We start from the raw sequence: 14,073 nt of genomic DNA, 5'->3' as shown, positions 1-14,073 counted from the left end.
GTACATCGAGGATAAAAAGTAACCAGTGTGATCCCCAGGATAAAATATACCTAATTATACCAAGTTTTATCATATTGAACCCTGTTTGTATGATACTTTAACATGCAGACAGACAGTATTTTTTTTTAATCACAGTTTTAGGTTTTAATGGTCTATCTACATAGTAACACCCCTATATATGTACTATTTTTTTATATATATTTTAAAGTACACAAATAACAGTTCTACAGTTTATTATATAGATGACAGACGCTATGTCTGCCTGATATTATCACAACCAGAGTAATATTCTTAGATTTCAATAGTTGTGGTATCAACAATAAAACGGAGCAAATGTATTGCCAAACTACAATTTAATAGAAAATAGTAAACCAAATATATTTTGCCATTTAATTCGTCATTTAATATTTTGCACGTCTATTTCCTCGGCGTGAACGTGAGCCACTGTTCTCCTCGCATAGTCAAGGAGAAAGTTTCATTGGACAACTTCGCTGGTATGCAGGTCTTCTCACAAGGGGACACTTCCATTTCTCGCAGGATCTGGTATGCTATAACCTTAATTTCACAGAGCGCAAATCTTGATCCTGAGGAAGTAAAATTTTGTAGTCTTACATTTTGATCGATATTTTAGGATTATTGTTGAAAATTCAAAATTATTAAAAAACCATCGTGAAACATGCTAAATAACCTAAATATCACGGTGTACTCCCGTAATTTAATAGAGCAAAGCTCTACTAGTTTCAAGTCTTAGAGAACTAGGCAGCGCAACGTCACCATGTCTGCGCATGCTGCTCCTTACGAAGAGTCCTTCTGTGATTCGAAACTAGTAGACCTTTTCTCGATTAATATACGTGAGTAAAACGTGATATTTAGTTAATTTACGTAACCACCTGTCACTTAAAAAAAATTAATTCGCTCGTCACAAACGTAACGGGATTGCATGTTGACGTATCCATATTTTTATTACTTTGTACCAACCATCCAAAATTGATGCTAATATCTATGAATGAATATCAACCACTCACCAATGCAATTCCTTGGACCGATACCGAAGGGCATATACGTCATTGGATCGATGGTGTGTCTGTTTGCTTCCGAGAAGCGCTCAGGGTCGAACTTCTCTGGATTGGGGAAGTACTTTGGATCACGGTGGATGCAATAGACTGGTATCCAGACCCCAGTACCTTTGCGGACCTGGACAACAAAAGTATTCCTTACATTATGGAGGCCCAATTCCCCACTTCCCAATCTTCCCAATCCCGATTCCTCAATATCCCTTAAATTCTTAACCTCCAAAAGGCGTCTCTGGTGTTTCAAGTGTCCATTAGCGGCGGCAATGGCTTACCACAAGGTGGCTTGTTTACCGTATTCCATAAAAAAAAAAAAATCTTTAGAAAAAAAATCATATATGTGTAGAATTTCACTCACGATATAATCTTTGTCCGCTTTTGGGTTCGGTTTACCCAAGTTGTAATCTTTGTGGCAAATTCTATCAAGAACAAATCCAGGTGGCCAAAGGCGAAGGATTTCTACAAAAGATAATAAATACATACATTAGCTGTAGGGATGGGAGATGTAAATGAGTGTAGCACTGTCTTTAATAGAATTAATAGTAGTCACTTTGCTATACATAACATTTGTCTTGCCAGACGGGTTTCCAACCTTAGATTAGACTCGAGAAGGTGTTTTTGACATCTAACTGACTTTCTGACCTTAGGTGAAAAGAGGTGACTCTTAATGACTAAAAATTACCAGACGACAATTTCGGCTTTGATGCAATCAAAGTTAATATTATTGTAATGATTTTACATGCAACAATTTTAATCTCGTGGTCAATAATTAAAGAATTTCATTCTTCTGCTACATCAACCTCACCTGACACCACCATATCCATGTAGACCATGTTCTGTATGGAGTTGAAGTCGAACTTGCCGCCGTTCTTGGCGTCATTTTCCTTGATCTCCTGCGCCAGCCGCTCCTGAACATCAGGGTTCAAAGCAAGCTCGTAGAGTAGGAACGACATTGCTGTTGAGACAGTCTCAAATCCAGCAACGAAGAATACCACTGCTTGAGCAATGAGATCGTTGTCACTCCAGTCTGAAATTGTAGGTTATTTAAAAACATGTAATTTTAGTAGTAATATTAACCACTTGTCTGTTGGTATATAAGACACAATAGAAAACACATTGTGTCTCGCGTAGATCTGCGTTCCGACAGACAACGGGTTAATCATCTTAAAACAAATTAGCACACAATACCTCTTTTGACCGATTTCTTCCCCACAGCCGATTCGGTTACAGTAGCAAACCCAGTAGCTACGTCATTGGATTTAATATCGTCATGCGTTAGTTTGCCTAAAATCAAAATAAAATTATCGAAGTACTTTTGCTTATCTAATTTGTCTAATAATTCATTTCCTGGGTACTTAATATGATTACGTGTGTACCTTTCTTGGCTTCCATCAACAAGTGTATCATGTCGGGTCTGATAATGTTTTTCAACTCTCGGTTTCGCATTGTATCTAAGACCAAAGATCTGAATGCGTTCTTTGACGAGTCCGAAATGACATCCAACTTGAAGATCTATAACATACAACAATGATTAATATGACTCAAGAATTAAAGCTTTAAACAGAGAGGAGTAGAAGGATGGTAGGGAGGCCTCTGCCCTGCAGTGAGACGATCATGGCTGAAATCTGATCTAAGAAATAAAAATAAATTATATTTTATACCTTTCCCAAGATTGGTGCGCTACTAAGCAAGAAAATGGAGATTGTTTGGCGGAAATTGAATGTGGAGGTCTCCTTTCCCAGTTTGTAGAAGCTGTTGTTTTTGTCATTGTGGGAGTCCACCTTCAGACCAAAGGCACAGGAGGCAATCACATCGTTAGTGTAGCGTGAAGTCAGGTCTTTGCAATCCAATTCTACGGATCCATCTATAAAACAAATTTAGAATAGCACTGTAAATATGAATTTGATATATTATAATATACACTCCGGTGGCAGTGGCATTTTCTTAGTCTTTCGTGTTTTAATGAATTATAAAATTGGTTCAATAGGATACTATGATCCTGGATACAGCATTTAATTATGACATCATGTTAACTGATCTAGAAAATATCTGAAACTTACTCTTAGATTCTTTTATATATCTATGAAGAGACTGCATCATCTGTTCTCCGACTTCCACCATGAAAGGCACCATCAGCCGCATCTTGGAGCTTGTGAACGCTGGACTCAACGAGGAGCGCATGTCCTTCCATTCCTGACCTGTAATTATTTAATTATTTCCATTTCAGCAGCAAGTCGGGACAGGTCGGAATATTTAAGGGAGTATTCCTCATGGATTCGCAAGTGACGGGGAAGTCCTTACTAGGACCTCGCAAAGGACCGCGGTTTTGGGGCTGGAAGATGAAGCGCGGTTGTATTTGTATTTACTAAGAGTGCTGGTTTCCCTACGGCGGTATCTCTTGAAGTACTTTTACGAGGTTTTCAGAATCGACGAGAATGTGGCGAGGGTGACGAACGAGGGAGATTTTAGAAAGGGCAGTGCTTTTCGGCAGATTAAAAAAAAAGCGTTTTGCCAAGCGCTTATTGAATTGCTTCGAGGTCCGTATTTCGATATGTAGTAGACAAACATTACTTAGGTACCACGGCGGGTCCGTGACCGTTCGAAGAAAGCGATTTTAGACAATCTGCATCCTATGGATCGCACTGTCGGGGACTTGCGCAAAGACCAGGCTGGCGTTAGTAAGATGTGGGTGAAGAATGATACTAAAACATTTGGCTCGCTCATCCCAAGGTTACCAAACATGGTGATAAAGAAAGAGTGACTAGGCTGGTGGAGTCAATGTTTACAACAGTACCACCTGGCTTTGGTCAGGGATCTGAAACGGGCAATGACTGTTTTTAAATACCTTTTAAAGAAACAATGTTCCTGGAAATATAGGAGTCGGGGTTGCCAAACTCCAAGCGGTGGTCGATGAAATGTTCGAAATCCTTCACAGTTATCTTCTTGATCAGCTCAATATCGCGTATTACAATTGTTTCCTGCATAAAATCGTATCTTCCAACGAACCTGATGAATAAAATAAAAGAAACTTTTGATATTAATTATTTTCATAGCACTGATGTAGGACAAAAGTTAACACTTCATAATTTTGTTCAATGGATATTATAGTGATGAAACATCTCACCTTTCCTCGGGGTATTTGTTGTAGAGTTTTATAATCTGATCATTTACATGTTCTCTGCGTAAAATGGCACTGCCCATGTTACCGAAGATAGGGACTGGCTTTATGTACTTGATGCCATGGCGACTGAAGGAGGAGTACAGCTTGCGGAAGTATAATGTGGTCACTGCGACCAGGATCGCCAACCAGACCAAGACGAGCATCGTGATCTGTAGATTCTTCTTCCTCGTTCTTTGTCCTAATTAGAAGCAAGAAACTCTATTTCTTGAACCTGAGCACAAAATACAATTAATGACTAAATCAATGACACAATTTTTTCAAAATAGTATTATATTATATTAAGCAACTTTAATTATACACACACGATCTGTTTATATTCGTAAACATGTAACTGGAAGTATAGTTGACATTATACTGATTGCACGGCGCTATGTCTGTGAGTATTTATTGGTTGACCGTGAACCACTTTTTGTTGAAGATTATACTATGGGAGCAGACGCTACTTTTGAAAAGTCATTTATAAGGAACTGTTTTTTTTTTAGGTTATAACTTTTTCCAACTTTGTCACTGAACTGAGAAAGAAGAAAATGGCACCTTATATTGTTTTCTGACTACCAAGTTGTTATTTACACTCTTAAAAAAAAGTACATCGCATGCACTTGTCACCTACATGCTATCCCTATCAAACTTTTTCTCTGAACGTAAACAAACAAATATTTGCCAAGAACATAATAATTAAAACAAATAACATAATTGTATCCACAGAAAAGTGAAGAATTGTATCAATGTTTAATCGTACAATCGCAGCGTATCAGACACTGCTTGTTGTGTCAACAAGTTCTCAAATAAAAATTACGTATATATGTAAATATTAAAACTAGTTAAGCAGGATTAACTACGTTTCCCACCCACTTTTGCTTTTATGTAAATAAAATCTAAGATCTGCTAAAGTTTTTTCCCTAAGTCAATGCTGCTCAACACATACACTAATGTACAATAGGTATTATAGAAATATTTTAACCCGTATTTGTTATTCTAAAGTTTACCTCGTTCAGACAAACATATATATCGTGTGCTTATTAATTGCTAGTCATATACCAACCACAAAATGACTCATTATAGGTGAGGTCATTGACATTTATAACATTAGCTGGGATATAAAATACATACAAATCAAAATCATTAAAATAAATGTTACAAACAAGACAAAATGATATTAATAAAGGACCTAATTGGTTCCATTTTTGAACTACTGATGACACATGTATTAAATTCTTTGATAGACATTGAATCATATGTCAATTTAGCGAAGGGGTCACGGTCCTTGCAATTTATGTTAGCCTAGTACTTGTGCTTCGTAAACATAGGGGACCAGTGGTTACCGATCACGTGAAAGAAACGTGATTATTTATATATGAGATTAATTATTTGATCTTCATTGCATTTTGCACTTTATATTTTCCAAAATTAGGACGAAAAAGACATTTTTTTTTATATATTCAGATAGAAAGAGAACGGTCACAGAAAACGTACTAGATGAGGTAAGCACACTCTCTTCCAATAATGTAATAAGTCTCTATATGAGACTCATCACATTATTATATGGGTGAGCCTATTACCATACTCCAGGTCTAATTCTAAACTATGCCACTATTCAGAGTGATAAAAAATCCGAAAAATAAAGCACCTGTTTCACAACCTTTATATAAGTGCCCGATAAACTTATGTGTTAGATAAATCATACAAATTACAATCTTAATTCAAATTTATCTGAATACATAGCGGTTATCCTGACATTGTGACTTAAACTATTCCTTAGTAACGATTTTGTATTGTAAACAATTATTAAGGACTGGGTTAAGTAACCATTCTGACTCTGAGTGTGGCAGTAAGTTTAATAGACTGATAGATAGACCGATAGATGAGTTACGAGGACGGATGCACTTAAAGTACCTGAGTGCACATTTCAAGTTCCTACAATGTGTGACCTGGTGTAACAGGTTCCTTGGCATAACTTGTTATGTAAGGTTATGTTAAACCTGTTGCACACAAAACGAAATTACTTTTACTTTCTGCAATATTTCACGTACACTGGCACTTATTAATAAACCTTTATAAGTATTTGTTAAATATTATTCGGTTATCAAATAAGTAAACAACAATTGACTGAGCTCCTCTGCAAATGATGTTTATAAAAAAAATAAGTTTAAAAAATAACTTACGTTTTAAGCAATACTGCTACAATTTCCGAAGTAAATAAACAATTTGTTTTAAATAATAATTCTCAAGGTCACAAACGTGTAGCTTGTGAGACGTTGCAACTGTGTCTGCGTGTGCGATGTCTGGCGCGCCAGTATTATACGAGCACCAGGTACTTATCAGCCAAACATGTGCGATTTGTTTTTAAAGATTACACGTACTTATAAAATAAAATTAGTTTTATCTATGACAATGACTTGACAAGAAATGTACAAGATTAATATAATTATAATATTTTTGTTTATTATTATTTATTGTTTTTTTCACCATATTTGTGCAGAATTGCGTCTTAAACTAACTAAGCTTGTATTATAAATATGATATAATATAATAAAAATTATGAACATGTTATCACAAACAGATTTCAAATAATTAAAATGACATTAAAAGTGGTGGAAGCTAGGAACTCAAACTAGCTAATTAAATCCACCGTACTTCTTTTTTTTTCAATAAACGTTGCCCCAAACTAGAATTTTCTCCTGTGTCGTAGGTGCGTTTACCAACATAAAATTTTGAGATGACATGACACCCACCCATGGTGGCTTGTCGTTCTACGTGGAGGACTAAAGGGGAGGCCTATGTTCAGCAGTGGACGTCTCTCGGCTGATGATGATGATGATGACACCTAGACCAGAAACAGCAATTTGTGGATCACGCAAAGAGTTGCTCCGTGAGAGAACCTGCCACATGTTGCACAGCAGCCAGTTGCCCAGGCTTGTTACCTTGTTATGTGTGTTACCTTTAGTTAACAATATTACTATTTTAATGTAAGGTGATTATATGATATGATAGCTCACTGAACCGCTACTAATTACTCGACCTCACATAACTTATTCATACAAAATAACAAAAATGTTGGTAAATATTGTATTTGATTTTAATCTTTATCTCAGTTATCAATAAAGTTTAATATTTTGAAGTAAAGTATTTTTGTATTATTTAGTTATTTATCAAAACATAACCGCAATACTTTTGAACAAAAACATGTTTTTCTTTATTGTATACTGCATAATAAAGATAAAGTACTCGGGTTATGAAACCTACACCTCGTTAGTTGGGTGTAGATAAGTATAAAGATTTCAATTTCCTAAAATTGTTAACATACCCATGACTTATAGCCTATACACCTTACGATTTACCTGTGCAGTTTTATCTGTACAGTTAAATAATAAGGTGTTGCATGATGTTTTTGTTTTTTTGTAGGCTTTATTATAGTTGGAAGGCTATGGATGTTTGTGTTACTTATTTAATGGCTGAAATCTGGTAAATAGCTTTAACTAAAGGCATATTATATGTATACTACGAGGGCAATGAGGATCTTAATTTTATTTCTTTCATCAAATAATCAATTATTTCAACCAAAGTATGTTACAGAAGCCTGCCTTATTGGTCGAGTGCTCGCATTTGCGACCTATAACACAAATGGTGAAAAGTGGATGTACCTACATTGTATAGCGGCATTACGTGCCGTAATATGCAACTCTGCCTACCTCTTCGAGGATAAATCTTGGGACTTGTGTGCCTGCAAAGCCTGACTGCATAAGTTGCTTACAGGCAGGTGTGCGCCATCGCAGGCTGCATCATCGCTTCCCACCAGACCAGTTAGAGGCCAAACATTGTGTTAGTAAAGTTAGTGTATATCTTACCTAATTGTAAAAAAAAAACCTATTAAAAATTATTATAAAAATGCAGAAATTTTACACAGGTTTTACATACTTACGTATTACCTAGAGCTTCATAGGTATACAATTAAGTGTCTTTTTTCTGATTACTTAATCACGGGATAATTCTTCATATTTAAGCAGTCATCATGATTCGTAAACTCAATGATTAGCACACCTGGCACAATATTATCATAAGTATATCTACCCTAAACCCTTTAACAGCTTAAAGTTGTTTGATACCGAATAATGATTCATTTTAGTCGTTAAGGACTTCAATAATTTAGAACGCAATTTATTCTGTTTACAACGTTTCAAATATAATATTAAATTAACATAACAAAACAAGACAGCGTCGTTGCTTCAACCTACACGAATTTAATAAAAACTTATTTGACAATCTTCTCTAATTGTAAACTAAAACAGGCGAGTAAAAAGCACCCTTACTCTGTACCTCCAATACAGATAACAGAAAAAATAAAACTGCCTCGTTGATCACGTGTTTGCAAGTGCAAGTCGCAAGGGGTCTCGGGTTCGATTCCCGGGTTCGACATTACTATATTTCTAAATATCCGCTACCGCTATCTCAGTTTCAGACAAACTTTTTTGATAGAAAGATGTTACTGTAGAGATTTTGGTCGTCTACGTAGTCGGTAGTAAATAACAATTTTAACTTTATGCACATATAGGTACATATTTAATTTCTCTATAATCGCACCACTAACGCCATCTATTGGCTTTTCACTTAACAATAATCTATATCTACAACTACTGACCATTTTTTAGGCTTTCAATTTAGAGATATTGTTTGACTAACTGTAACTATAAGCAAAAAAATAATGTTCTTTCGGAAAAAGTAAGGTTCTACATTTTTTGGTTAAAGGTGTAGAATATATTACATATTAAGTATAGGTTGTCCAATCATCAATAGCGAACGAAACAACGTTGTCCTTGAATAACATGAATGACTAAAATAAAAGGAACAAGAAGGATGCATGATGATCAATAAATGTGACATTCTAAATTAATTATTATGTTATCGCCTTATTCGCGTAACTGTTTGACGAGGAACTCGACTATTTTCAAGCTATGCTAGAGGCTATCCACGACAGTCATCGCGTCTCCTGTCTAGGTTAGACCTGCTGTAAAAAAAAAACAAACATGAAGAGTAGGTACTGAACACTAAACTTCGGGGGAAGAACATTTTTTATCACGAAGTTACGTTACAATGTTATTTACAAACACAGAGCGACAACAAACCAATTAGCCTGATATCTTGAAGAGCTGCAAGTCATCATGAACATGATTGTTATTAAATTGTTAGTTATCTAACATTCTTGCCACCTTATTGTAATTCACTGTTATCTTTGATTTATTTTTGTTGTTTGACAATTTCTAATTGGCGTTGGGGTGTATCTATATATTAATACGTGATGCAAAAACTTTGGACCGCTTTTTACGAAAATTGCGCGGACGTAGGAGCATCAAATTTGGTACACTTATAGTTTATGTGTAGGAGAAGTACAGAACGCTAATATTTTTCAAAAATAATGCTTATAAAGTACATTAAATCAATAAATAAAACATTACACACACATGCATAGTATCTGACCGTATTTGACAAAACGTCAAAATCAATAGACATTGCGATGATATTCTGACGTCTCATGTGAATAGAGTTTTATAAAAGAGTTTGTTTGAGTTTGAGTTAAATAAAAATTATCCTTGAACGTATGTTAAGTGGTATTGTAAATTAAATCATATATGGTCGAATTTCGACCACTAGGCGACCACTAGTGGGGCGAAACTCCGCTGCCGCGCCAGATTAGTGCGTGGCGGGACGAGCTCCGGCGCGATCTCATGGCGGATTGGCAGCAACGACTGTCGCAACCGAGGGCTGGGCTCGCTGTCATTGCAGCGGTAAGTCCCCTCTTTGAGGAGTGGCTAGAGAGGCGCCATGGCGTCCTCACCTACCGCCTGACGCAGGTGCTTACCGGACATGGGAGTTTCGGTAGGTTCCTGTTTTTGATTGGGCGGGAGGAAACGCCCGGGTGTCATCACTGCGAAGACCGCCCGGAGGACACGGTGGAACACACGGTTGCGGTCTGCCCTGCGTGGGCTGAACACCGCCGTGCCCTCAGGGAAGTGATCGGCGACGGCGACCTCTCGCGTCCGGCTTTGGTTCAGGCCATGGTGCGGAGCGAGGGGGACTGGGATGCCGTCTCCTCCTTCTGCGAAGCAGTTATGCTAGTTAAGGAGGAGGCGGGACGCGTGAGGGAACGAACTTCCTCACGCCCCAGCCGACGCGAAAGACACTCCGGGCGTCGGGGATCGCGTGACGATCTCCGGCCACCGTAAGTGCGGGTCTGCGGACGGCGAGCAAGGGTAGCTCGCCGCCCGACCAGAACCAGACCCGTGCGTGCGGCGCGTTGCGTTCCGCGCGCGCCTCAAAGAGCCATCAGACCACCACAGATGGGGCCCAGTAGGGCTGATGCTTAATCCGGAGCTGCGGACAACCTAGCGGGTTTACCGGGGCTCCGGCTCGACAAGCAGGAGTAGGAACGGGGTGGTTTTTAGTCAGTAAGAGTCTGACACTCCCTCTCGCTTTGCCCTGGCGAGAGAAGTCATTGGATGATTTTCCCCCTGAAAAAAAAAAAAAAAAAAAAAAGGCGACCACTAGTAATTTTAATAGTATTGCCATTTTTGTCTAGTTTTCGCATCAGGGACTTAGTATACAACCTGATGTTGCCATGAATGCAATGCAATGCCGGAGCCGCCGGTAACCTGCAAATTTGTCTGCAGGCCCGGATCCTTCACCAGCCGAGACGGAATATAAAACTAGTCAAAAATTTTGCAATTAACTGGCAAAAGTTGTGTACCCTTCGACTTTCTGGAATAACAAATATGTATAGAATCTCAAACAGCACCAAACTATTATTTTATTAATATTTTCATACAAAATCAGTACAAAAGACTTCGAGTGGTTAATACGAGTACCAAAATAATCAGTAACCTTAGTATGAGTTTGCTTTACGTTTAAAGTAATCGAAACGAAAGTGCGCTCGACGTTCTGATTGGTTGATATATTCAAGCCGGCCAATCAGAGCGCCGAACGCGCTCTCGTTTCGATTACTCTAAACGTAAACCAAACTGTACTAAGGACACTGACCGTGATGATACGGTCATGTGAATGTTGATAACACCGTATCATGCTTAGGTACATGTATCCACTACACTGGCCACTACCAACAATGCGTGATTGCTGTTATCAGTTACATATTCTTTCATTGTTATTTGATATGACATCACAACTTATCGTACTACTACTTACTTATAAGGGATATGCTGAGCTGTGCTTTTTGAGTACTTACTTATACTTTGCTTATACCCCATTGTGCACATCATTACACAAAAGGCTACAAAAGTCATGCCCTTAATTTTTTTTTGCTATAAGTTTGAAATCGTAAGCCCGTATTGAGAAAGCGTGGTGATTAAAGCCAAACCTTCTTCATGTGAGAGGAGGCCTTTGGCTAACAGTGGCCACTTATAGGCTGATGATGTGATGTGATGTGATGTGATAGACTATTGCTTTTATGAATATCAACGTCTCAGAAGGTTCCATACTAATAAACAACCTAATCCTTCTATGAGTTTAGAACAAAACAATGTAAAAATAGCATTTTATCTCCCTAGATTATTTTATTATCATGTTTACAACGTCTGGGACATGCGTGAATACAAACTGAACAGTTATCGATTCTATATTTACACCTGTTATCGATCATTTTGGCAATAATATGGCAATGCCTAATTTTATTTCTGCATTGTCATCACGGATGAAATGCTAAAAAAAGAATTGTTTACGAATAACTAGTTTAGTTTGGAATGAGTCAGTCTATACGGTATATAGGACTTCGTTTTGTTTACTTTTCAATTAGTACATATGTATTAAATATTGAATTTAGCCGATTAATAGAGAATACAGTTACAATGCTACTGCTTGAAACAATGTTAGATTTGTACGATAGGCAAAGAAATAACCTCTAAATCTGTAACTAAGTGCAAAACTTGGAAACAGCTTGATTTGATAAAAAAAACTTCTTCCTGAGCGAAGAGCTGTAGTAAAGTGATTGTAAAAGAAATTCATTAATATAGTCTATAATAAACAAATCTTTCAAGTTCTTTATTTAAACTATTGACATAATACTCCAAATAAAGCATATTTTCCAGAATAATATTTAGAATATTTAGAATCTACCATTAAATCAGCTGTAAAGAATCGGTCACCGCGGCGCGGTCGTTGTCGTCTTAAACCACTTTCATAGTTTGCATCACTATTGCAATTCTTACACTATACCTCAACATCGTACGAAGAAATTAAGGTCCGTCTTTGTAATTCTTGTGTAATCTTCAGTCATTGGTGGAGTACACTTAACACGTCCGATAGTAGTGTTAATAGCTTTATCAGGTAATATGTATAGAGATTGATTTAGATATTTTACACGTGTCAACATTATTTTTATATTGATAATAAATCTAGTACTACTAATAGTATGGGCCCCAGTAGGGCTGATGCCTAATCCGGAGCTGCAGAATACCTAGCGGGATAACCGGGGCTCCGGCTCGGAAAGGCTTAGGAGTAAGAACGGAGTGGTTAGTCAGTGATTGTCTGACACTCCTTGCGCCTCGCCCTTCCCCCTTAAAAAAGTAGTTCTAACAGTTGCAACAAAACTCAAAAAAAGAGGCTAGTGATGGGAGGGAAGCCTTTAAAAGGTCTTTAGCTTTTAGGGTGGAAAACTACAGACTGAACGATATTTACGTCACTAAACAAACAACACAACCTCCCCAGCGGTGACCAGGATAATCAGCTACTATACTGACCTAACCACCTGAAATGCACAGTTGCTAAGCGGCTGTTTGCTGCGTAATGTATTGCGGTTCACTTCCCACTGACTTTTTTGTGCATCCAATAATTCTTGTTCCGGATTAGGACGAGGTGATGTAATGTGGCGAATGATGTAAAGTTTTTGTAATAATTTTTTATCTTAAATAAGTTGAAAATGGTAAAATCTCCTACAACTAAAATTCCTATAAAGATCCAGGTCGACATAGCTTGAAACCCTGTAGTGCTGAACCTTGGAGAATTTAAGACCAAGACTACTTTGTCAGTTATCTAGATGTGAAGTTGCAGTTTATAGTAGGAACTTGTGGAAGGGTTTTTTGAGATGGGAAAATCATCTGACGACTTCTATCGGTTGGAGAAGAAAGGATCATACTGTCTGTCTATTTATTGTAGTTTTACGACAGTCCCGAGTGCGTACAACTACAGCCAAAACTTCCTGTTATTGTATCTTTCAATCATCTCAACTACTAGAATAAACTCCTCGCAAAGGCTAGGGGAGTCCTAGATAAAATTGGAGACTAACAAGTGCATCCGTCTTCGTGTACCTAAATTGCTTTGAGACAACGCAGCAAAGAAACATATACCTTCAATAAATAATATATTACTTTCTACTTAAGCTAGAGTTTAATTAAAGGGCTAGTAACTAAAATTTCTAAGTCAAAATGGCAATAAGTATGAGAGATAAATGAATAATTAAGTAATGAAGCTTTAGTACAACTTATAGAAATAACACTATATATGTATAACTTCTGTAATCAGTATATACAAGTATACAATGTATTTATTGTATAATTACGACAGATGCGCCACACACTAGTCAGTCTCGGAACACTACCACAGACGCCGGTTGTTCCGTTCTTAAACATTTTGCTCTCCGATTTTATAAGGTAAGACGTACGATTTAACTTACATTATCCAATACATTGCATGTCCATTTACTACATAATACAATTATCACGTTTATGACGTCACTGATTGTTATTTTATCACTAGATTTTTGTTAGATTTTCGATCTCCTATTTGAGGATTGTATCGTTTCGCTTCATTGAGTGAGTACTT

General features: G+C 37.2%; 1 protein-coding gene across 3 annotated transcripts; it reads right to left on the bottom strand.

Annotated features, from left to right (window-relative positions):
- Positions 1–376: 376 nt before the first annotated feature.
- On the bottom strand, positions 377–6,582 carry LOC118264068 (probable cytochrome P450 9f2). 3 transcript variants are annotated; one of them, XM_050704941.1, is made up of 11 exons: positions 6,414–6,582; positions 4,195–4,462; positions 3,916–4,076; positions 3,131–3,268; positions 2,732–2,934; positions 2,447–2,582; positions 2,259–2,354; positions 1,876–2,097; positions 1,429–1,529; positions 1,026–1,194; positions 377–584 (listed from the first exon to the last, which is right to left on the bottom strand). In XM_050704941.1, exons 2-11 carry the CDS (start codon positions 4,392–4,394, stop codon positions 418–420), a joined length of 1,593 nt encoding a protein of 530 aa, XP_050560898.1. In that variant the 5' UTR covers positions 4,395–4,462; positions 6,414–6,582; the 3' UTR covers positions 377–417. The 3 variants fall into 3 exon arrangements, with proteins under 3 accessions (XP_050560898.1, XP_050560900.1, XP_050560899.1); XM_050704943.1 differs by having other exon boundaries at positions 4,195–4,429; positions 6,414–6,580; XM_050704942.1 differs by lacking the exon at positions 6,414–6,582 and adding an exon at positions 4,554–6,314.
- Between the last annotated feature and the right edge of the window lie 7,491 nt (positions 6,583–14,073).

The sequence above is a fragment of the Spodoptera frugiperda genome, chromosome 26, assembly GCF_023101765.2.
Source record: "Spodoptera frugiperda isolate SF20-4 chromosome 26, AGI-APGP_CSIRO_Sfru_2.0, whole genome shotgun sequence".
NCBI lineage: Eukaryota > Metazoa > Arthropoda > Insecta > Lepidoptera > Noctuidae > Spodoptera > Spodoptera frugiperda.
Note: the sequence above shows the minus strand (reverse complement) of the source record. Positions and strands in the feature narration are given on the sequence as shown.

Excerpts from the sequence above, each read along its gene's own strand:
- LOC118264068 (XM_050704941.1), bottom strand. The coding sequence starts at position 4,394 with ATGCTCGTCTTGGTCTGGTTGGCGATCCTGGTCGCAGTGACCACATTA. Across the intron at positions 2,098-2,258 it reads GAAGAAATCGGTCAAAAGAG|ACTGGAGTGACAACGATCTC; the intron begins GTATTGTGTGCT and ends CTACAATTTCAG. Across the intron at positions 1,530-1,875 it reads CATGGATATGGTGGTGTCAG|AAATCCTTCGCCTTTGGCCA; the intron begins GTGAGGTTGATG and ends TATCTTTTGTAG.